This window comes from Cydia splendana, chromosome 6, assembly GCF_910591565.1.
Source record: "Cydia splendana chromosome 6, ilCydSple1.2, whole genome shotgun sequence".
Taxonomy (NCBI): domain Eukaryota; kingdom Metazoa; phylum Arthropoda; class Insecta; order Lepidoptera; family Tortricidae; genus Cydia; species Cydia splendana.
Window position 1 is genome coordinate 22,809,006 of NC_085965.1, and position 22,135 is coordinate 22,831,140.

The window sequence follows — 22,135 nt, forward strand, 5'->3', positions numbered from 1 at the left end:
AGCATTTCAGTATGGTCTTTCCAGTTGGTGTGGCAATCTAAAATAACACCTAAGAAACGAATTGATGACACACATTCAATCGCATGACCATCATAGTTTATATTTACATTCCTCGGTTTACCTTGTGGTGCATAAAATTCCATAAATTTTGTCTTAAGTAGATTAACTTTTAGATTATTATTAACTAGCCACAAGTTTACATCATTAAAGACTTGGTTGATTTCATTCTCATAATTTTGGGTATCTTTCTCTTGTACTACTATAGAACAGTCATCAGCAAAAAGCGTCATCTTGTGATTAGTAAGAGATGGCAAGTCGTTAATATAAACAAGAAAAAGCAATGGTCCAAGGACGCTGCCTTGAGGGACGCCAGTTGTAACTTTAAGACAATCGGATCTATATTTTATTAAAATTTTTGTGGTATCGTCATATTTCGGTATTTCTGTACATTGCACACGCTGGTTTAAGTAAGTTCTTACCCATTCATGGCAGTTCCCTCTAATACCAAGGTGGTATAGTTTTGTTAATAATATGTTATGATCTACTCTGTCAAAAGCCTTTGACATGTCCATAAAAATGCCAGTGACAGGTATTCTATTATTCCTACAATTCAAAACATTTTCCATAAGATCTAGTACAGCTAATGTTGTAGATTTATTTTTACGGAAACCAAATTGATCTTTTGATAAAATATTATGTTTTTCCAAAAAATCTGTCATTCTTTTATGCAAAATCTTTTCAAAAATTTTGGATAATATTGGTATTAGAGCTATGGGTCTATAGTTTAATGGATCGGTTGTGGCACCCTTTTTCAGTAATGGTTTAATAATAGTGAGCTTAAGTTTGTCAGGAAAGACGCCTTCAGCCATTGACAAGTTTATCAAATGACTTAGTACAAAAGCAAACACTGTAGTATTTTCTTTTATAATTGACGTGGGTAGTTCATCATAACCAGCTGCTTTAGAGTTTTTAAGTGTCGTAATTACTCTTGCAACCTCAACTGGGCTTGTCGGATATAAGTAGATTGTTGAATCTAAGTTATGTAATTTATATTGGTATTTGCTTGTGTTACTGTGTACGTTGTCTGTTACAGTAGTGAATTGATGATTTAGTTTATTTGCCATTTCTTTTGCATCAGTAATTTGTTGACCGTCAAAAATCATACTGTCAGTGAAATGGCTTGGCTGGCGCTGCCCTATATGACTGTTTATAACTGACCACGTTGCTTTCCCTACATTATCCGCTTTATATATATAATTGTGATTCTGTAACCTATGTGACTTCTTAATGCACTTTTTTAGTAGAGCTGAGTATTTCTTATATTTTGCTTTATGCATGTTGTCAGATGAATGAATGCATTGATAGTATAGTTTTCTTTTTGTCTTTATAGCTTTTTTTAATCCTACAGTGATCCACTTAGGTTTGCAACTTGCATTTATTCTCACTTTTTTTAAAGGAAAGCACAGATTAAAAAATAGATTAATTATATTATGGAAGTTATTAAAGGCACTGTTCGTATTATTGGATGACGAGATAATATCAGAAAAAGATAGGCTTTGTATAGCTTGCTGAAACTTCTTACGATGTTCTATATTGAAGTCTCTTTTCCATTCGTACCAATATTTCACAGAATTAAGACTCTTAACTGGGACAGATATTGTTTGTGCTTTGTGGTCTGAGAGACACAAGTTGTGTACATCACATTTAATTGTACCTTTAAAGTTAGTGGCAATATTGTCTATGCATGTGTTAGAGGTACTTGTGACGCGTGTTGGTTCACTAATTTGTAGTTTAAAATTATAGCTTTGCAATATTCGCTCAAATTCTGTATTAATAGTATTGGTATTTAAACGATCTATATTGTAGTCACCGCATATAATTATACGTCTAGAATATTTTTGTGATTTTGTAAGAGTAAGTAATAAGTTATGGAGTTTTTCAAAAAACAAGTCTAAATCCGCGCCTGGTATGCGATATATACATATAATTGTGATATTATGTGACGGTATATTAACACCACAACACTCGAAAACTTTTTCAACACATATGTCTTTAATCCATAGCAAAGGGTTGAACTCTATATCTTCCCGAAGCAATATACACGTCCCGCCTCTACTTATCTTTTTACGGCAATAACAAGCTGCCATTTTGAATCCATTGAGTATCAAATTACACTCGTTTTTTAATTGTATAAAATGTTCAGACAGACATAACGCACTTATGTGATTATTATTATTAGCTAAGTTCTGCAGTGACAGCTCAATAACATCTAGTTTTCCGAGAGCGCCTGCAATGTTTTGATGCATGATATTAAATGAAGAGTTAGCATCGAAAGGAATGCTGCATGGGTTGAGTCATATTGAGTGCAGACATTTCACTTATTCTATTGCAGTTTGATGATGATGAATGTGAACCACTTATTATACGTATGAAATCAGAGACATTCTTAAATATTATATTAAGCCCTCTATTATTAATCGTACCTACGCCTCGCGAAAACATGTAATTTGTGTATGATATATTTTTGTTCGAATCTAGAATATAAGCATATTCGTATTGTGTATTGTCTAGGTACAATTGATAATTAAAGTAATCTACCCGTTTGTTAAATAAAGCTGCCTTATGGCTAAATTTAAAAGTAGGAAGACATATTATAACGTTAGTATGTTGTACTTTTTGGAGTTGTTCTCTTATAAACATAATTAACTCAGCATAATTAGATGTTACAGTATAGTCTTTTTCGCCAATATATATAATACAGAAGTCATCCAAGGTAAAGTTGTGTAGTTTTTCTTGCAGCTCACTAAATAGTTGTTCAATTCCACCTCCAGATATACGATAGTGAAGACAGTTATTGAAATATCGGTTGGTTATTTTTAGTAAACTTGAATTGTTCGCACTTATAACACATATTTTCGGCGGCATTGAAGTGTCTTTTCGTGGCTCGCGAGTAGGTATTTCCGGCGGCGTCGGTGGATCCCTTCGCTTCTCCTTGGTAGACTCGCTGGCGAAGTTGTGGCTAGTGTTAAATGTGAAAGAAGAACTTGAAGCTTTGGAAGTCTCAGGACACGGCTGGAGACATTCTGTCGGCTGTATTTTTGTCACCGTGGAGTGTAATTGTGAGTGTGAGGTTTTACAGTTTAGTAATTCTTGCTCAAGTCCATTAATTGCTTGGCTAAGATTTTTAATATCTTGTTGCGACTCTAGCAGCTCAGTCTGTAGTTTGCGTATAGTTTGTTCCATTGCCAGTATTTTAATTGAGCTTTCCGCATGTAATTTAGATTTAAGACTGTCGATCGGGCTCGCTATCGGCGACCGACCCTTACGAAGCATGGGTTTAGGACGTTGCGGAGAGTTACATATGTTTTTTAATGTGTATAATTCTTGAGATAATTTTTCATTTTGGCGCATAAGGTCATTTTTTTCAATAATTACATTTTGTAACTCATTTTCGGTGCTTGCAAGGTCAAGTTTTAATTGGTCAATTTCACACTTTAGTTCGATCACAATACTGGCCTCGTAAGTTATTTCCAGACTTCTTGATAGATCTTCATCTAAAAGTTGAAGCGTAGATGGCATGGAGTCATCGATGAGTGACACTGATTCAGTTGACTTCGATTTTGTTAGGCCCTCGTGCTGTCGCCTACTGGGAGTGGCCTGAACAGGCCTTAGCAGTTTTGCTGTTGAACCCTTTGATTAGTGCTTTCGAGTGTCCTTGTCCTTTAACGAACCAATCGAATGCTCTCGTGTTTTCTAAGTTGCTGCGCAGAGAATATGCATCCCGTTTTGTGATTCCTCAGAACGGTTCTGGGCCGACCAGGGGTGTGTCTGCGCCCTTTCTAGCAAGTTCGTCCGCTTTTTCGTTTCCGTTAATGTCGGAGTGCCCTGGTACCCATCTAAGTATGACTTTGTTGGAGTTAGCCAGTGCATTTAGGTTTGTTTTACAGTTCTGGACTAGTTTTGTAATTTAAACATTAACTTGTTCTCTACAAGAAACCTAGCCTAACCTAGGATTTTGATTAGATTTTTGATGGTTTAAACTAACCGTGTTTCTTATATATTCCAATGTAACGTCCTCCTATCAGGCAGTTTACGAACGATAAGCAAACGCCCGAAATTTTTTGCTTAGTAATCGTGATATTCATGTTTGTTAACTATTCACTAGACCAGCGGTCGGCAACCTGCGGCCCGCGGGCCGCATGCGGCTCGCGAATCTGTCACTTGCGGCCCGAGAGGCGCCTTGGCTATCTTGTATGTAATAGTGACAAACGACAATGTCTCATAAAGTCATAAATATTAACAAAGTACGGCCCGCATCACCTCCGTTAACTACTATGTGGCCCTTGGCTGCTAAAAGGTTGCCGACCGCTGCACTAGACTATGCGTAATTAAATAACAACGTACCTACGTATATAAAAGAATAGAACATAACAAGATTCAACAGACCAGAGTAGCCATTACTAGCAGTAGCAAGATTAAACAAAATTTATAAGATGGTGTTTCTTACGGTAGTGATATTGGCAGTCATTGTAAGTGTACTGTATTATTACTTCACAAGAACTTTCTCTTATTGGAAATATCGAAATGTTACCGGACCGAAACCTATACCATTTTTTGGAAACATGTATAGATCCACTATGCGATACGATTCAATGGGTATAGTTTTTAAAAACATATACGAAAGTTTCCCAAGAGAGAAAGTGGTGGGAATATTCAGGATGACAACTCCAACGCTCTTGGTGCGAGACCTCGACATTTTAAAGCATATATTGGTAAAAGATTTCGATAATTTTGCGGATCGAGGCTTGGAGTTTAGCAAAGAAGGGCTAGGACAAAACCTGTTTCACTCCGACGGAGAGACATGGCGAGGACTAAGAAGTCGATTTACACCCATATTTACAAATTCAAAGATGAAGAATATGATGTATTTGCTCAACGATCGAGCTGATAAGTTCGTTGATTACGTAAGTGAGATTATAGCGACGTCACCCGAGCAAGATATCCACAGATTACTGCAAAAGTACACAATGTCAACGATAACCGGGTGCGCCTTCGGTTTGGATATAGACACCTTTCGTGGAGATATTCAAACTTTAAAAAGAGTCGATAAGGAAATGTTTGCCCCTAATTATGCTGTTGAGTTTGACATGATGTTCCCTGGTGTCCTTAAAAAGTTAAATATGTCCGCATACCCGGCGTACATACGGAATTTTTTTAAAGAGCTTGTCGAAACTGTAACTACTCAAAGAAACGGAAAGCCGTCAAATAGGAAAGACTTTATGGATTCGATATTAGAAATGAAGAATAAAAAACAACTTGAAGTAGTCAAAAAGCACGGTGATCAAGAAACCAGTACGATTGATATAACTAATGGTGTAATAGAAGCACAAGCCTTTGTATTTTACGCTGCGGGTTACGAGACCTCGGCTTCGACCATGGGTTTCATGTTTTACCAGCTAGCATTGGACACTAAAATACAGGACAGATTAAGAAATGAGATAGATGAATACCTTGAGAGACATAGCAACAGAATAGAACTGGACACGTTAAATGAGTTACAATATTTAGATCAAGTTTTTAGTGAAACTCTCAGGATGTACCCGATAGGGGATAATTTACAACGAAAAGCTGGCAACGATTACAATTTACCTGGTACAGACGTTACAATAGCTAAAGATCAAGTTATTTTCGTATCTGTTTCGGGTATTCACTACGATGAGAAGTACTATCCAGAACCAGAGAAGTTTGATCCCGATAGGTTTTCTCCAGAAAACGTAGCTGCCAGGCATCCCTTTGCATATTTGCCCTTTGGCCATGGACCGCGACATTGCATTGGTAATTAAACAATTACAGTATGAACTTAACTTAAAAAAACACGGATAAAATATTCATTTTTTAAACAATTAGTCTTCAATCTCACTAATAATTTGTAGCTATGAATTTGTTTAAATATGTACATTTATTTCAATATAGAGGTAATTTTAAAGTGTATTTAGTACTTACGAACGTTATTATTCGGTCGATTCTTTTGAATTACGTTTAACGAGTTATGGAGAAACTTTCCTTTCTTTTCCTATAAAAATTCCAAGTTGCGAAAGGGAAAAAAAATAAATGCATAAAAACAATGGTTAGGTAGGTATGTTGTGAGACTTGTGGATATATTTTTTTTTGCTATTTCGAAATGGTCCTATGTAAATATGTGTTCTCAGCAGGATTTTTAAATCTTTTTTGAATTACCTAAATTGTACAATGAAACCAAGAAAAGTCTGTAACGACTTTGACAGCATGCACAGTCCAAGTGTTAGTTATACGTCATAATTTCATAGAAGTTTGACGTTTAAAATAACACTCGCACTGCGGTCTTGTTCTAACTCTATCTGTTTCATTCAACTATTTCTCTCTATTTCAGGAATGCGCTTTGCACGCGTGCAGTCTTGGGTGTGCATAATCAGATTTCTCTCAAAGTTCCGCCTTGAAGCCGGCAAGAATACCGTTCGCTCCTTTTCTAACGACCCATATCGGGTCGTGATCGCCCCTAACAAGACCCTATACGTGAATGTTTACCCGCGGTAGGACCTGTATATATAGGATGACTCACGCTAGATCGGGCCGGGCCTTCCGGCGCTTTGTTTTCTACGTCATAGAAAATTGACATGTCAGACGCCTCGGCACGGGCTCGGCCCGGTCTGGCCTTAGTCATCCTTAAATTAATTGATAAACTATTAGAGTTAGACCAAGATAAGTCTGCAACGATATAGATAGAGATTGACTTCTATGAAATTATGACATATAAATAACACTTGCACTGCGTGTGCTATCAAAATCGTTGCAGACTTGTTTTGGTCTATCTAATTCATTAGATAAAAAATAAAAATGAATAAATTATGTAGGTGTTACATTGTTTATTGTATTGACTTTCCTTGTACCTATATTAATTTTGCCGTTTTCAAAAAGACACTGACACCAGTGATGATACTAATGATGGTCAAACTGCCCGATTCTAACTTTAAGATACGTCAGTTAATAGATCTACACCGTGTTTTTATTGAATTCCGTTAACTTCGGGGTATGGTTAAGTATGTTTAAGAGAACTAAATGACATAGTTAATTTTGAAACAAAAAGTAATTAAATGTATTATAAATATCATAATATATATAGCTGGTCAAGCAAATCTTGTCAGTAAAAAAAGGCGCGAAATTCAAATTTTCTATGGGACGATATCCCTTCGCGCCTACATTTTTCAAATTTGCCGCCTTTTTCTACTGACAAGATCTGCTTGACCAAGTATAGCGTTGTTGTAACACGGGTATTTTTTTTTTTTTTTTTTTTATTAATGGCTTTCCCCTCTTGTGTGTATTGGCAGGAGGGATTTTGCCAACACGGGTATTACATTTAACTGAACCATACATTTGAAATCTGTGACATATCAATGTCATTTCGAACATCGATCGACCGAGATTGTACTTAAGTTTAGTAGCAAATGTATGAACTCATTCTAAACACTGATCAATATGTAAACCGGTCTTAAGGCAAGTGTACACGCTTGTAGAGGCCTTATAGGAAAAAAATAAATTATTGATTATCTCCGAAATGAAGTTAATTAGAATATCGGTGTCTGTGAGAAAGTTACTTGATTTAAGCTCAGGAATGCACCCTTGAAATTAACAGAAATAAAAAAAAACACGGTGTAGAAACGATATGTGTCACTGTCAAAAGTGACGTTTTATTTGACACGGACATATCTAGTTCATATCTTTTCTAGATCTATTAAATTTAACTGACGTATCTTAAAGTTCGAATCGGGCCTAAAGTCTAGCACACGCACTTTACTGACGGTTCTAACAAACGTTAGAGGCCGTTTCGAGGTATGGAAAACAAGGAAATTGCGATTTTGTCGGTGAAATATTGCGCTTATGTATACTTATTGTTAGTATACAATATTTTTTTAAATAAAATGTAAGGAATCGAATGTTACCATATTTTTTTTCCTATTTAGGAGTTAAAAAAAACTTTATTTTTTAAACTTTGAGGTCTTGTATTTTTTATTATTCCCATATATTATTTAAGTTTTCAATGTATTGTGATAAATTGCTCATTTTCTATCTATTTAACTAGATTTAATTAGTTATACAATGATCAGTGGCGTAGCTAGCATGGGTGGCACCCGGGGCGGAAATTGTGGGTGTCACCCCAAAATTCAATCAAAATGTCTAAAAAAAATTATTTAAAAAAGTAATAGTAATTTATGTTTAATATTTATGTGTAAGAATGTCCTATAACATTTTTATTTATATTTATTTATATTATTCCATAGCTCGCAATTTACTCCATCACTTTCATTTTAGATTCCATGAACTCTCAATAGTCCACCCCTGGCGGGTGTTGCCTCTGCGCGCGTTCAAGGACACGGGCAAGGACAGCATCCGCTCGGTGTAACCCACATTTCATAAGTTTCAAAAGGGCATCTACGTGTTGGCTTGGGCTCCGCGCACGCCTCCCAAAGGTCTGAGTCATCATTGTCCCGTGAAAGATATACAAATAATTTATGTTAAAAAAAAAACTTTTTAAGCCAAGTGCGAGATTTGGAAGAGATTCTGTAAAATCCCATTTCACAATTAATTTCAAATAGTCCTGAGTCACCCAATTAGAAACAGTGACATAGTCTCACTTATGTGGGCTAATATGCGCCTGCTATCATACTTTTCTTCTTAATTATCATGATAAAATGAGTGACGGATTGAACGTAGACACGTCGCACTTTTCACTCACTACATACAAAATCCAATCTGTAATCTAGAGCAATCTTGCAAACCTCGATCTCTTTTTGTGTACGGATGCACTACACGCATCGCCATAGGTACAGTTGTACCTATGCTTCGGCAAAGGGGAAATAGTACGAACCATATTTTGCGGTAACTTTTTTGTGTGATTGATTTTTGGTCTTTATTTTGTTTTAATATTCTCCATTCTATATTGCATGAATTGTAACGCTTTTGGGATGCTACAGGGAATGAGCAAAAACTTACACGACGCGATATGCTTTCAAACATTTATTTACATTATTTACACGAGTAATTTAAAGTTAATGTGAAAAGACAGTCGATCAGTTAAGACCGTCTACATGCTCTTTTTTCGCTTCTAACTCTTGCGTTTGTACACATACTACACATACAGAAGTTCCGTAGAGGAGATTAGAAAGAGCGAATCTCTTCCTTTTTGACAGTATCTGAGCGATGTCCGTATACAAATACTTTCTTGCCCTATGACAGTCTTCCCAACCATCCATACATTTTACATGTTAGCCTTATATACATTTAGAATAGAATAGAATAGTTTTTTATTCGTAAACACACAGACAATTGGCCTGATGACAGTAACAAAGAAACATGGAAATAATGGTCTCAAAAAAACATTATTATGTTAATATGATTCTATAAAATGGCCCAATCTCAGTATAAACATTAGGATTATTAATATATTCAATAAAATAAAAGGGCAATATTCTCCAATCGGCCATTTTGACTGAAACGTCAATCAGAAGCGAGCTAAGGATTGACGTCATCAATCCATGACATATAGTTGGTCAAATCAATTTGTCAGTCAGTAACAACCAGGAACACTATACTAATCCTTTTCATTTGGGTGCTAGTACTAGTGTAAGACAAAGATAGTATGATTCTCTCTGTCTATGATTGAAACGAGACAGTCCTTTGACAAACTTACGAGTAAGACCTTGATTTAACTTAGACCCTCGGTTTGAGCCTCAACCAATGTCCACCCTTGATCCTCATGGCCAAATTATCCGAGGCCAGAACAGGGGGGATGGTTGTTTTCTCACACGGCATCAATTCGTAGCGCTGGACGAGTTGGTATACCATCACCTTCACTTCGCAGAGAGCGAACCGGGACCCTGGGAAGAATTAGTTATAATATGTCTATTTGTTTGTACTAATAAACTCATCATCAACTTCCTTGCGTTGTCCCAGCATTTTGCCGGCTCATGCCTCTTGGTGTCCGCTTGGCAACTAATCCTAAGAATTGGCGTAGGCACTAGTTTTTACGAAAGCGACTGTCATCTAACCTTCCAACCCAGAGGGTAAACTAGGCCTTATTGGGATTAAGCCCGGTTTCCTCACGATGTTTTCCTTCACCGAAAAGCGACTGGTAAATATCAAATGACTTCGTACCTACTAATAAACTAAAATATAATATAATAGTTTATTACAATTATTACTTTTTTCTGCTTTAGTACTAGATCATCAAAAAGTGCTTCCAAAGCAAAGGCTATAAACTGAACCTTGCGTAAATTTATAACACAATCGTTAGCTAATACTTTGATAAGAAGATGGAATAAAATATAATAATAGGTTCATTTACAGAAGAAATATTTAATACAGTACTCTCATGCGAGATGACATACCTAATTACTTACATTATCTAAGCGAAGTGCCCGAGCAACACTCATAAAAGTCAAATAATATTTTCATCATTCATTCACTTCACGGGGCGACCAACTGGGACTGAGAGACATCCGTTAATTGCCTATCTTGACTTACCTTAAATTCTAAGAACGTTACATATTACTTAATGTTTGGGAAAAAACTTTTGCAATTTGCGATATAGGATGCTGTTTAGCAAACATGTATCAGTCAACGCACATTCATTTTGTAATAAGATGTCAACTTTAAGCGAAAATTTTTCGAGTTAACATTTTATTGAAAAATTATTGTGCCACATTATTGCTTAACAGCATCCTATGTGCTAAGTTTATCCTTACCAATGCAGTTTCTGGGGCCTAGACCAAACGGAAAATAAGTGAAGGACTGGATCGTACGCTTGTTCTCCTCAGAGAAGCGCTCAGGGTCAAACTTCTTGGGGTTCGGATAGTATTTCGGATCATGATGTATCGCCGCTACTGGTATGTTGATGACTTCACCTTTTTTTATCTAAAATGAATTATTTTTTTTAACTATAGATTATTTTTAATGCAAATCATTGACGAGAAACACTTTAAAGTAAAAGAGTAAGTATTGAATAGAATCAGGCGTCAGACCGTCAACAGCTCCTGAAGATGCCTCGTAGAGAGGCGAAACACGTGTCGAGTTTTATTCTTTTGGTGGTGGTTTGTTATATTTATTTGCGTATTTATTTTTGCGGTGGGAGGGTGAGAACATTAATTGCATGTAAAAATACGCAAGTAAGTATAACGGGTTAGCACCTTAGCACTGATTGACTAGCACGTTATCTTTTCGCGGATTAGCAAAGTAATATTTTGGTTTTAAGTAAAATAGTAAGATCATTATCAGCATGATGAAAGGAAACATGATTATAATGCAAGTCCGGTTGATAAGCATAATTTTGGCTTTATTAAAAAAAATAAAGCCTAACTACCTATATACAGATCTCTTACCGTAGATAAGAGTCTGTAAGAATGTAAGTTGAATTAATATTTCTCTTAATTTATGACTAAAATAGATTGAACGTTTACTTACAATATAGTCTTGAGTAGCTTCATCGTTGGTTCTGCCCAAATTGTAGTCCTTTGTGCAAATTCTGTCCGTTGCAACAACCGGGGGCCAAAGTCGTAGTGATTCTAAAATTCCAAAAAATTTAGTGTGTATTCACTAAAATACAAACAAAATTTTTAGTTGAAACTTTCAATGGTTGGCTCTTACCTGAGACGACCATATCCAAGTAAACCATGGTCTGAATGGAGTTGTAATCAAACTTGCCGCCACTGCTCTTCTCATGTTCTCTTAGTTCCTTTGCCAACTTATCCTGGACCTCAGGGTTGAGGGCCAGCTCGTAAAGCAGGAAAGTCATGGCCGTGGAGACGGTCTCAAAACCGGCGACGAAGAAAATTATTGCCTGTGCGACTAGATCTTCGTCTGTCCAAGCTGGCGAATGTAAATGGCTGTTTTATTTTATTGAATCATCCAGATTAATGTATTTAAGTAGGTTTCTTTTAAGTATAGACTTCATAACAATGGTGAGAACTTGTTAATAGTTGATATATTATGATTGATAAGTATTATATAATAGTAATACCTGTGTTATTTTTCTTTTTGCCGACATTAGATTCTTCTACTGTTGCAAATCCTGCATTAGCATCCTTGGTAAAATCTTCGTGTTCAAGTCTACCTGCAAAAAATCATATTTTTTTGGTAAAATCCATTAACTCAGCTCAGAGTTCCCTTAAAAATAAGAATATATTCTTTGTTAGAATTTAACATTAATTTGCTACAAGGTTTTAATTAACCTATTATTAATTGTACCTTTCTTGGCTTCCATTAGTAAATGTATCATGTCTGGTCGCAGAATATTGTGCGCTTCACGATCCTTCATCGTGCTAAGCACTAAGTGCTTGAAGAAGTTCGTTAAATCAGCCGAGAAGAGGTTCATCTTCATTAGCTGAATATAGATATGAAGATGTTTTCGTTATTGTATAAACACTACAGGAAAAATTAACAAATAGGTATTTAGATTGTAGTTTCTTGTTATTGATTTGTAATGGTTCTGCTGCAGTTAAAAGGGACATTTTTGGTTGAAGATGTACTACTACTTTTTACAGCTGACAGATCATATCTATTACAATTTATTGAATCCCGGTAAGGGCATTTATTTGTGTGATGACACAGATATTTATTTGTTCCTGAGTCATGGTTGTTTTCTATGTAGGTATTTAAGTATTTATATATTATATATATCGTTGTCTGAGTACCAACAACACAAGCCTTCTTGAGCTTACTGAGGGACTTAGTCAATCTGTGTAAGAATGTCCTATAATATTTATTTTTATTTATTTATTTATATAGTATCTACTTAATAATTTCTGAGAAAAACAATTGTGCGTACCTAATTTAAAAAAATATATATTTGCATCTTTCGACTGAACTATCCAATTAATGCTATGAATAGAGATACGTAGAATAGATAGATATATATATTTTGCCCGGTAGTGGTACAGTTGGGCTATTAAATGAAAACAAAGAGCAACTCGTTAAGAGCAATGACAAAATACCTTCATAAGAAAAGGAACTGAGACAAATCCGAAAAACTTTAGTACGGTTTCAAAGCCAAAGTTACTAATCATATTTCCCATTCTCTGAAACTCATTGGTGGGATCCGAGTAGGAGTCGACTCTTAGGCCGAAGGCGCTGGACGCTATGACATCGTTAGCATAGTGGGTTGACAGGTCTTTAACTTCGATGTCTATGTAACCATCTGGAAAGGAAAATCGTTCAATATCACCAAAAAGAATAGATAGTATAGAGGGGTCCTGTCATTGTAAATTTTGTAGTCACTGTAAATTTACTGCCATCTATCGACACACGACTAAAACTCAAAATGAAAACGTATAAAGTTATCAAAAAATGTATATATATGGATAAATAATTTTATTATTTTTATATCATTTTGATCCATGTTCATTCACTGATATCTGTGTTAAAATTGTTAAATATGAAACGGTGTCGTCACGCCATCTAGCCGAGGATAGGCTAAAGGTATGTGCGGCATCTATTCGAGAATGACTTTTACTTGAATTCCGAGGCACGTTTTTTCCTTAGACTTTATTCGTCTTATACGAAGTTACATATGTCTTTGATATCACTGAAGCACTACACAATAGTAAAAAAAAAATAAACAAAAGCAGAGAAAACCTAAAAGGGAAATGTATGATGATTAAGATGCCATAAAAATCGTGTTTCTTGAAAATATATTTGACTGTGCAAAAGAAGGCTTAACTTAGATAAATAAATGAGTAAGGTGGTGGTACTGGTGCGCGACGCGGTCCCAGTACATGTCATCTTGAAACTTAAGTCATTGTCAATAGAAATTACAGCAGAGTGTCATCTATTGGGCATTAGCATGTCGAGCACTAGTACCACCACCTAAATAAATAAATGAGTATGAGTAAAGGGCCATTTATAAGAAGAGAAATATAATCGTTAAAATTAAAATCGATAGTTTGTATACCAGGGGGCCTAGCCAAGATGAGAACCGTTTGCAGAAAATGAAACGAAACGCTATTGTATCTATATCACTCTTCCATAATCCAGCGGAGCCTTCTGGCACAAGTATTTGTTTACTTAAAAGAAGGTTCTTGTTTTGGTTCTAATTAAAACCTATTGTATGAACCAATTTTTTTTATCAATGTTTTGTATTATTTTATTTTATTTTTTGTAAATGTAATATGGGTTTTGTAAGACCTGAAATAAATGATCTTTATTTTTATTTTATTTATTTTTATTTATTTAATAAATAATTTTTCATTAATTTTTATAATTTGTGCGATAGAGACACATATAGCGTTTCGTTTGGTTTCGTCTCTCAAACGACTGTCGTCTTGTCTAGGCTTCCAAAATTGTTGTTAATTTTACAAGTAAGTCACAACGGGTCATTTAACAACAATTCATAATAACAATGTCATTAAATATTACGATTACTAATACTAACTGTTTGATTCCTTTAACTGCTTTTCGAAAGAGTTGACCATCTGGTTGCCTACCTCGACAATGAATGGCAGCATGTGTTTTATCTTTGAGCTCGTAAAAGCTGGGCTTAATCTTGAACGCATGTCCTTCCATTCTTGGCCTGAAATAATTAATGTATGTATATATTTTTTTGCTTTGTCCCAATAGTGTGCGGTATCGTTGTATAGGTATTTCAAAACGAATAAGGGTCTCCTAAAACCATTTTTTGATATAGGTAATATTTTCGGAAATACGCGCTCCGAAAGGAAATAAATATGTGCCCCCCCCCCCCCTCTAACTTTTGAACCACTGGTCCAAAAAATATCAAAAAAATCGTGAAACTAGAGCTTAATAAATACTTTCAATTAAAACTACAGCAAACATGATCGGTTTAGTCGTTTTTGAGTTATTGCAATAAATCTTCTTTTCTTAGTAAAAAGACGTAAACTGTACAAAGCGCTGCAAAGGTACTCCTTTATGATACTTACTAATAGCCCCCATTTGGCCTATTTTGATAGAATGGTAACTACGAAACCCTATACTGAGCATGGCCCGACATGCTCTTGTCCGATTATTATTATTAAGAACATTTACCGTGACGCCGCAGCAGCACTAATGTCGCAACCATAGATGTAAGTAAATTGAGGTAGATATGGTACCAGGCGCACGATTGTGAGCCATTAAATATAGGTTCCGGAACCTATATTTAGTTAGGCGTATGGGTGACGCCAACCTGTCAAGCTGTCAAATCGTTGGATCAATTTTTAATTTTGTCAACTATGAACGTCACACGTCTACATAAATAAAAGGTCATTGGTCGCAACGGTAATGCAGCTGTCTTTGCCATCCAAATGACGCCTTGATGTATCAATCGATTCGTATTATCAAAGAGAATTTGAAATAGAGAGTTACTGTCATGGTAAATTATAATGTCAGAGTAGGCTAAAGGTTATGGCGTCATCGCTCGAAAAGATTGCATCATACCTTTGGCCTAGTGTCGAGTAGATGGCGTTAATATTAATATTTAACAAGTTAACACAACATATCAGTGAAAGAATAAGGATCAAAGTCAAATGGCGTTCTAACAGTTTTAATCTTCTGTCGAAAGATGCCAGTAAATTAACAAGTTAACACAACATATCAGTGAAAGAATAAGGATCAAAGTCAAATGGCGTTCTAATAGTTTTAATCTTCTGTCGAAAGATGCCAGTAAATTAACAATGGCTACATAATTTACTTTGACAATCCGCCTCTATACATTCTTATTCTGTTTGGTATTATGACGCGAGGGGTATTTCAATCAGACTATGTTATAACAAAAGGCATTTTTAGTAAATTTTTTACGAATAGAACAGATTAACTTTAGATAGATACCTTCTAGGGAGATCAAGGTTCTTCCAAGGTATGGGTCCATTTCTGGTTTGACGGCCACGCGATGATCAAGGAAATACTCAAAGTCCTTAACAGTGATCTTCTTGATAAGCTCAATATCTCTAATGAATATTATCGGCTTTACGAATTCATAGTTGCCCACAAACCTAAAAATAAATTGTGATAGGTGTATGAACAGTTACTTTACATAGAGATGTAGTGCATAATCCTTTACCATCGTATTTTCACGGAAACGCACGAACATGTTATTATGTCATAGAGCTCGGATTTTTCACGGCAAAACAAAACACTATCGGAATCTAGCCAGTGATAGAAACATTATTTTATCGATATCGATAATTCAGTACTAGAAGAAAATACGTCACCAAATAAAATAAATATGTAATAAAAACATTTGTATGAAGTTATATAGTAGAAACAGACGCAATTTCTTCTTCAAAATCTACGTCAATACACACAGTAGGGTTGGGGCGAAAAAAAAAATTTTCCCCCACTTCATGTGTATGGGAGGTACCCCAATAAAAAAATTTTTTTTAGATTTTATTGTACCACTTTTTCGGTGTGGAAAATATACATACTCATACCAAATTTCAGCATTGTAGCACTAACGGCCACTGAGATTATCCGCGGACGGACGGACGGGCGGACAGACATGGCGAAACTATAAGGGTTCCTAGTAGGGTAGACTACGGAACCCTAAAAATGTATTGAGGCAATACCTGTCATATACTCTAGTAATACTCCATATCGATAAAATAATATTTCAAGCACTGGCTAGATTACGCTAGTGTTTTGTTTTGCCGTGAAAAATCCGAGCTCTATAATGATATTGCAGTTAGTCTCAGTACAAAAAGTACTGATGTTGATTGAAGTAGCATGACAAATACAAAAATTTCCGAGAAAATACGATGGAAAAAGATTATGCACTACATCTGTACTTTTATTATTCGTATGCTGAATTTAGTTGAAAATTACTTGGATAATTTTGGCATACTAGTTTCTATAGGATTTTTTCCTGCATTATCTGAATATTAGTCCTACGTAGTTCTTATATTTCGTCGGGTGATACCTAAAACTCACTAATTACTACCAAAAGTTAGAGCCATCGTGAAACGTACTATGTAGTATCAAGTCAAGGTAGATTTTTTTGCAACTTGTGAGTTTTGGTTACAACCTAATGACTTTGACTTTCGGCGAGATTCGGGAAATGATTTAGAGATTCACTACTATTCAGCCGGGGCAATGGTACCTTTTGCCGTGGAACGTCACATATCTTGACTATTTCATGTCTAGTGAATCTCTTAATAATTTCCCGAATCACGCCGATTATCAGTTTTTAGTATTTTAGAATCATCTAACCTTTCTTCAGGGAACTTGTTATATAGGTCATCAATCACATAACTAAAATGCTTTCTTCTGAATATGATAGGACTCATGTTCCCCAGCAGGGGAACAGGCTTCAAGTGCTTGATGCCATGTTTGCTGAATCTGGAGTAAATCTGTTTGAAGTACAGGTAAACACCTACTACCAGAGCTGCGGTCCATATGTAGAGCAACATGATCTGTGGGAATGAAAATATAGTGTAATGTGCATACAATAAGGGATTAAACAATACGTGATATGCTAGTGGACTTGCAATTGTTCAGATTAAAACGAGGGGTCTGAAGTGTCATGAAATGTGACGTTATCTATGAAAAGGGACCTTATTGTCGATGGCGCTTACGCCATAAATATCGATGCTCCGATATAAATACAATGCCGCGCGACGCTGTGCGGCGTAAGCGCCATCGACAATAAGGTCCCTATTCATGTATTCATAGATAATGCCCCAAATATGTACATATATACTCGTATTTTCTGGTAGAAGAATGTATCATTAAAGTGTATCCACACCGCATTTAACCTTGTGCCGCCCAATGTACATTAGGATGTACACTCAGCTTCGATGGAATGTCAACCTTAATTAAAAACAAAGTAGGTAGCATTTCATTTGTCTCGTAAAATTTTCGTACAAATGAAATTCAACCCAATTGAAAATACAACAAGATTCTAACTTCCTTGGCTATAATTTTGTATGGTGGGCGGCACGAGGGTGAGTTTTTTGGAACAGGTTTGGACCGTGTTGCTCAGCAAAAGTTAACTGCGCTGTGGATATTTCTTTTGGTTACCATCCGACTGCATCATCAGATCAGCTCCAATTAAGCACATTATTACATTTTCATCAGAATTACGGAAGAACTTCAAATTTCGAAAGTAATTTTGAAGTTACAAAATTTGAAGCATACAATATACCGAGATACTTCGGGCCACTTGCACCATCCCACTAACCCTTTAACCCAGTGTCAAATTGTTCTGGTAACCATGGTAAATCCAGGTTTAACCGGTTAACCCCGGCTTAGTGCAAGTGGCGCTTACAAATATAGGCGCGGTGAAGCTAAAACTATTTACTCACATGTATGGCCTTGTATGCGATAAAAAATACAACAAGCCCGAGCGATATTCGAAGCGAGACTAAAATAGAATTGTCGAGACGTATGATATCATTCACACTACGATGGTAATGTAGATAATTTGGGGCATTATCTATGAAAAGAGACCTTATTGCCGATGGCGATTACGCCGCACAGCGAGCGTCGCGCGGCATTGTATTTACCTATATAAGAGCATCGTTAATAATGGCGTAAGCGCCACCGACAATAAGCTCCCTTTTCATAGATAACGTCACATTTTATCATTCAAGAGGCTAATTCTGTTTAAACAATTTGAATTGGAGCTCGATTCAGAGTTAAAAAACTTGTTATTATCTTCTTTCTATGAACCTATTTTAAGTTTATTCCTCACTAGTACTGATCCAGTTGCGGATTTGCAGTGTTGGCTGCCCTAGGCCCCAGGCCCTGTAGTAACTACTAGCCGCCCCTCAGCACCCATCTAATATCTTGCCGCTCTAGGCCCGGGCCTACTGGGCCATTAGGGCAAATCTGCCACTATACTGGCGGCTTAGCACCAATGACCTTTTATTTATGTAGACGTGTGACGTTCATAGTTAACAAAACTAAAATTTGATCCAAGGATTTTGACAACTTGACAGGTTGGCGTCACCTATACGACTAACTAAATATAGGTTCCGTTCTATATTTAATGGCTCACGATCGTGCGCCTGGTACCATATCTACCTCAATTTACTTACATCTATGCTTAGCACGGTCGCGTTTTTATCCCTTGTCACCATGCCTGTCACGTTCTAACAAGTATGTAAGTGCGAAAGGGACGCGCATAGTGATAGTCGATAAAAATGGAACCGTGCTGATCCCGCTGGTCACGTTGAAAATATAACTCTTTTCTAATCCTTATTATCAGATATATCAATAGGTATAATTAAAATATATATTTGATTAACGATAATTTTAGCCTATCTTATCATCATAGTTACCTTATTGACAAACAATTAGTCATTCGGATACTTGCATTTCAAGTGAATCATGGCTATAGAATACCTAAATATTGATAATATGATAAAAAAAACAAAACGTCATTTTGTTTGTTAAATATGATGGTATAGCTAATTCGTTACTTGGTCGGTTTATATTAGGTACAGGCGTCTTTGATATAATATACGTCTAGATTATATAGGTTGGATAATGTCTTGATTTATTGCCTCTATACACCTATTGATGTTACTGCTTGTAAAAATGATTCAATAATTTGTCAATTACATGACACCTCTAAAACAATAGGTATATTCTTGTTGTTTGTAATTTAATTGCTACTTTATATTTTTACTATAAACCATAAAATAGCTACCTATTTCTGTTTCGTAAAATGCCTAGTTTTGAAACAAAACGCCCTCTCTCATCTCGCTGGGGTAGTTTACTGGCGAAATGTTATGTTGCAGCATGTAGACGTAGTAGAACTTCATTGTCTGTCACCGAGATGGCGCTTACTTCGGAGGCTCAGTTTTGCTCTAAAGGAATTTATTAAGATTGTTAGATTAAGGAGATTTTTTTTGGGCTTTAATTGAAATGCGAAGATTGATTTATTTACTTTGCAAATTATAGGTAATATTACAAAACATTTATAACACAATGGAATAGACTTGACGAGAGCGATAACATCAAAATATTTCCTATCACTCAAAATCTCATATATTTATTTACACATATTTAGCCTGTATCCGCGGTTTGAGCCCCAACTAATGTCCGTCTTTGATCCTCAGGATGAAGTTGAAACTGTCCGTTGTCAGAGGGCCTACCGCGAATCACGTTCGACGTGTTGCCACCGTGTCACACTTACGTAAGAAGTTAAAAGTGCAACAGAACTTAAAGATACAGACTATAGTCTGTATCTTTAAGTACCTACCTATTTAAATAAATCTTATTTATTCAGAGACCATACTTTTATATCCGCAACGCAGGCTTCGTCAGGTAAACACAAATTTACAGCTACAGGCATTATCACAAAAAACTACAACGATAAAATCCGCAACAGGCTTCGTCAACTCACTTACTCTAAAAATACACATTAATAAAAAACAAAAAACAAAAAAAAAACTACAAATAAAATACACCCTCCAACTCACCGCCCGCAGGCAGTGTACCCAACAGGCTGGCCGTATTTCCCCGTTGCATAGCGATGCTAATTCTCTGGGAAAAATACTGGCCATTTAAATAAAAGTAAACAAACTCTACCCTCAAATGGCTCCTTAAGCCAGTTGAGGGTAGATGAAAACATTACTTGATCAAATAATGTAGGTAGGTATAGGTTAAAGTCAGGTCGTTCAGTAACAGATCCAGGCGGTTTTGTATTTGGTTAATCAATAAATGTTATAACTACCCGAAAATGTACAAATTATTTGTTTACTTATATTTAAATACCTAAAGATACAGCGATAGAGCTGGACGAGCTGGTATGGACATTTTGCAGTAATGCAGTCGATGTCAAGAGCGACATTACTGCCGAATGCATTGCTGCTGTAAATATCAAAACTATGGGCAGTAACAGCGATTATACGTCGTGCTGCTGTCTAAAGGCAAGTACCTTAAGATGCAATGAGTATCACGATCAAGATCGGACTTCACAAGTTCGAATCCTAGTTTACAGTAGGTACACGCGTGGATCTATTACGTGTCGGCGACAGATAGCCGCCACACTCTGTCGACGCCAGATTAGACGACGAGTAATCTGGGACACAACACTATGTACTGAAGATGTTTTACTATGATCAACAAACGCTGGTATAACACTTTTTTACTCATTATTATTCACAACGATGACAACGACGGGACTTAATCGCGTAAAATTAAGTTTTAAATCCGACGTTTCGAGGACGGTGTTGTCGCCGTGGTCTCGGAGAAGACTGGCTAAAGTTAACATCAACATCTTTAAGGATGACTGACGTTAGACCGGGCTGACTGGGCCATGTCCGTGCCGGAGTTTCCGACGCTTACTTTTCTATAACAGATGACAGGTGATCACGTGATGTTTTCAATAGAAAATGAAGCGCCGGAAGCTCCGGCCCGGATACGGCCTGGCCTAACGTGAGTTATCCTTTAAGGCGCGCGAGTTTTTTGAACTACCCGCACTTGGTCTTGTTTATTAGATTAGAAGATGTTGATGTCAACTTTAGTCAGTCTTCTCCGAGTCCATGGGGACAACGCCGTCCTCGAAACGACGGAGGTAAATTTAAAACTTTATTTTACGCGATTAAATCCCGTCGTTGTGAATAATAATAATAATAAAACGCTAGTAAAATTTTTACTAGCCTGTAAGAGTGTCTCATTGCTGCATAAGGGCCTCCAATTTGGTTTGGTTTTATCCAATGTACACTCCCAATGTTTAGAAAATGTAACAAGGCCAACCCGCCATTTTGATTTTCCTCTGCCTAGATCTAGTTTCGCTCAGCGTACCGGGTGCATTAGACAGAAGTCCACTGTCCAGTCCCAATTTAGCTTGTCCTGCATTCATAATTTCGATTTTGGAAATTAGTTCGGTATTTCTAATGCGGTCGGTTCTACGAACATCCAATGTGATACGTTCGTGTATTAAAATAGGTATGGTCTTTTAAAAGAGGCACTCCAAGTAGGTACACAGATAAATAATAAGTTAATAAGCTACATAGATAGTCGTAAATAAAGATAGCTATTGGAATCACTGTTTGTTAAATCAAGTTTGAGGAAGTGTAATAGTAAGCATTTACCACAGTTTTCACTCCACTAGACTAGGCCTTTGTACTCTATAGCCCGGCTTTCCAACTCCGACTCATCCGCACGT

At 36.3% G+C, this 22,135-nt stretch overlaps 2 protein-coding genes across 2 annotated transcripts; one reads left to right on the top strand and one right to left on the bottom strand.

Moving 5' to 3' along the window:
* Window positions 1-4,492: 4,492 nt before the first annotated feature.
* On the top strand, window positions 4,493-6,602 carry LOC134791693 (cytochrome P450 6B2-like). Its single transcript, XM_063762797.1, has 2 exons — window positions 4,493-5,835; window positions 6,410-6,602. Exons 1-2 carry the CDS (start codon window positions 4,494-4,496, stop codon window positions 6,571-6,573), a joined length of 1,506 nt encoding a protein of 501 aa, XP_063618867.1. The 5' UTR covers window position 4,493; the 3' UTR covers window positions 6,574-6,602.
* A 2,438-nt stretch (window positions 6,603-9,040) lies between these two features.
* LOC134791685 (cytochrome P450 9e2-like) lies at window positions 9,041-18,365 on the bottom strand. The gene is made up of 11 exons (XM_063762781.1): window positions 18,321-18,365; window positions 17,227-17,429; window positions 15,850-16,013; window positions 14,459-14,596; window positions 13,023-13,225; window positions 12,277-12,412; window positions 12,050-12,142; window positions 11,677-11,898; window positions 11,494-11,594; window positions 10,779-10,947; window positions 9,041-9,911 (listed from the first exon to the last, which is right to left on the bottom strand). Exons 2-11 carry the CDS (start codon window positions 17,424-17,426, stop codon window positions 9,745-9,747), a joined length of 1,593 nt encoding a protein of 530 aa, XP_063618851.1. The 5' UTR covers window positions 17,427-17,429; window positions 18,321-18,365; the 3' UTR covers window positions 9,041-9,744.
* Between the last annotated feature and the right edge of the window lie 3,770 nt (window positions 18,366-22,135).

What these genes read in the sequence shown, in the direction of transcription:
- LOC134791693 (XM_063762797.1), top strand. Translation starts at nt 4,494, where the DNA reads ATGGTGTTTCTTACGGTAGTGATATTGGCAGTCATTGTAAGTGTACTG. An exon ending in TGGACCGCGACATTGCATTG is followed by an intron (nt 5,836 to 6,409) that starts GTAATTAAACAA and finishes TCTCTATTTCAG; the next exon opens with GAATGCGCTTTGCACGCGTG.
- LOC134791685 (XM_063762781.1), bottom strand. Translation starts at nt 17,426, where the DNA reads ATGTTGCTCTACATATGGACCGCAGCTCTGGTAGTAGGTGTTTACCTG. An exon ending in AACCTTGATCTCCCTAGAAG is followed by an intron (nt 14,597 to 15,849) that starts GTATCTATCTAA and finishes TAATTATTTCAG; the next exon opens with GCCAAGAATGGAAGGACATG. An exon ending in CTTGGATATGGTCGTCTCAG is followed by an intron (nt 11,595 to 11,676) that starts GTAAGAGCCAAC and finishes TTGGAATTTTAG; the next exon opens with AATCACTACGACTTTGGCCC.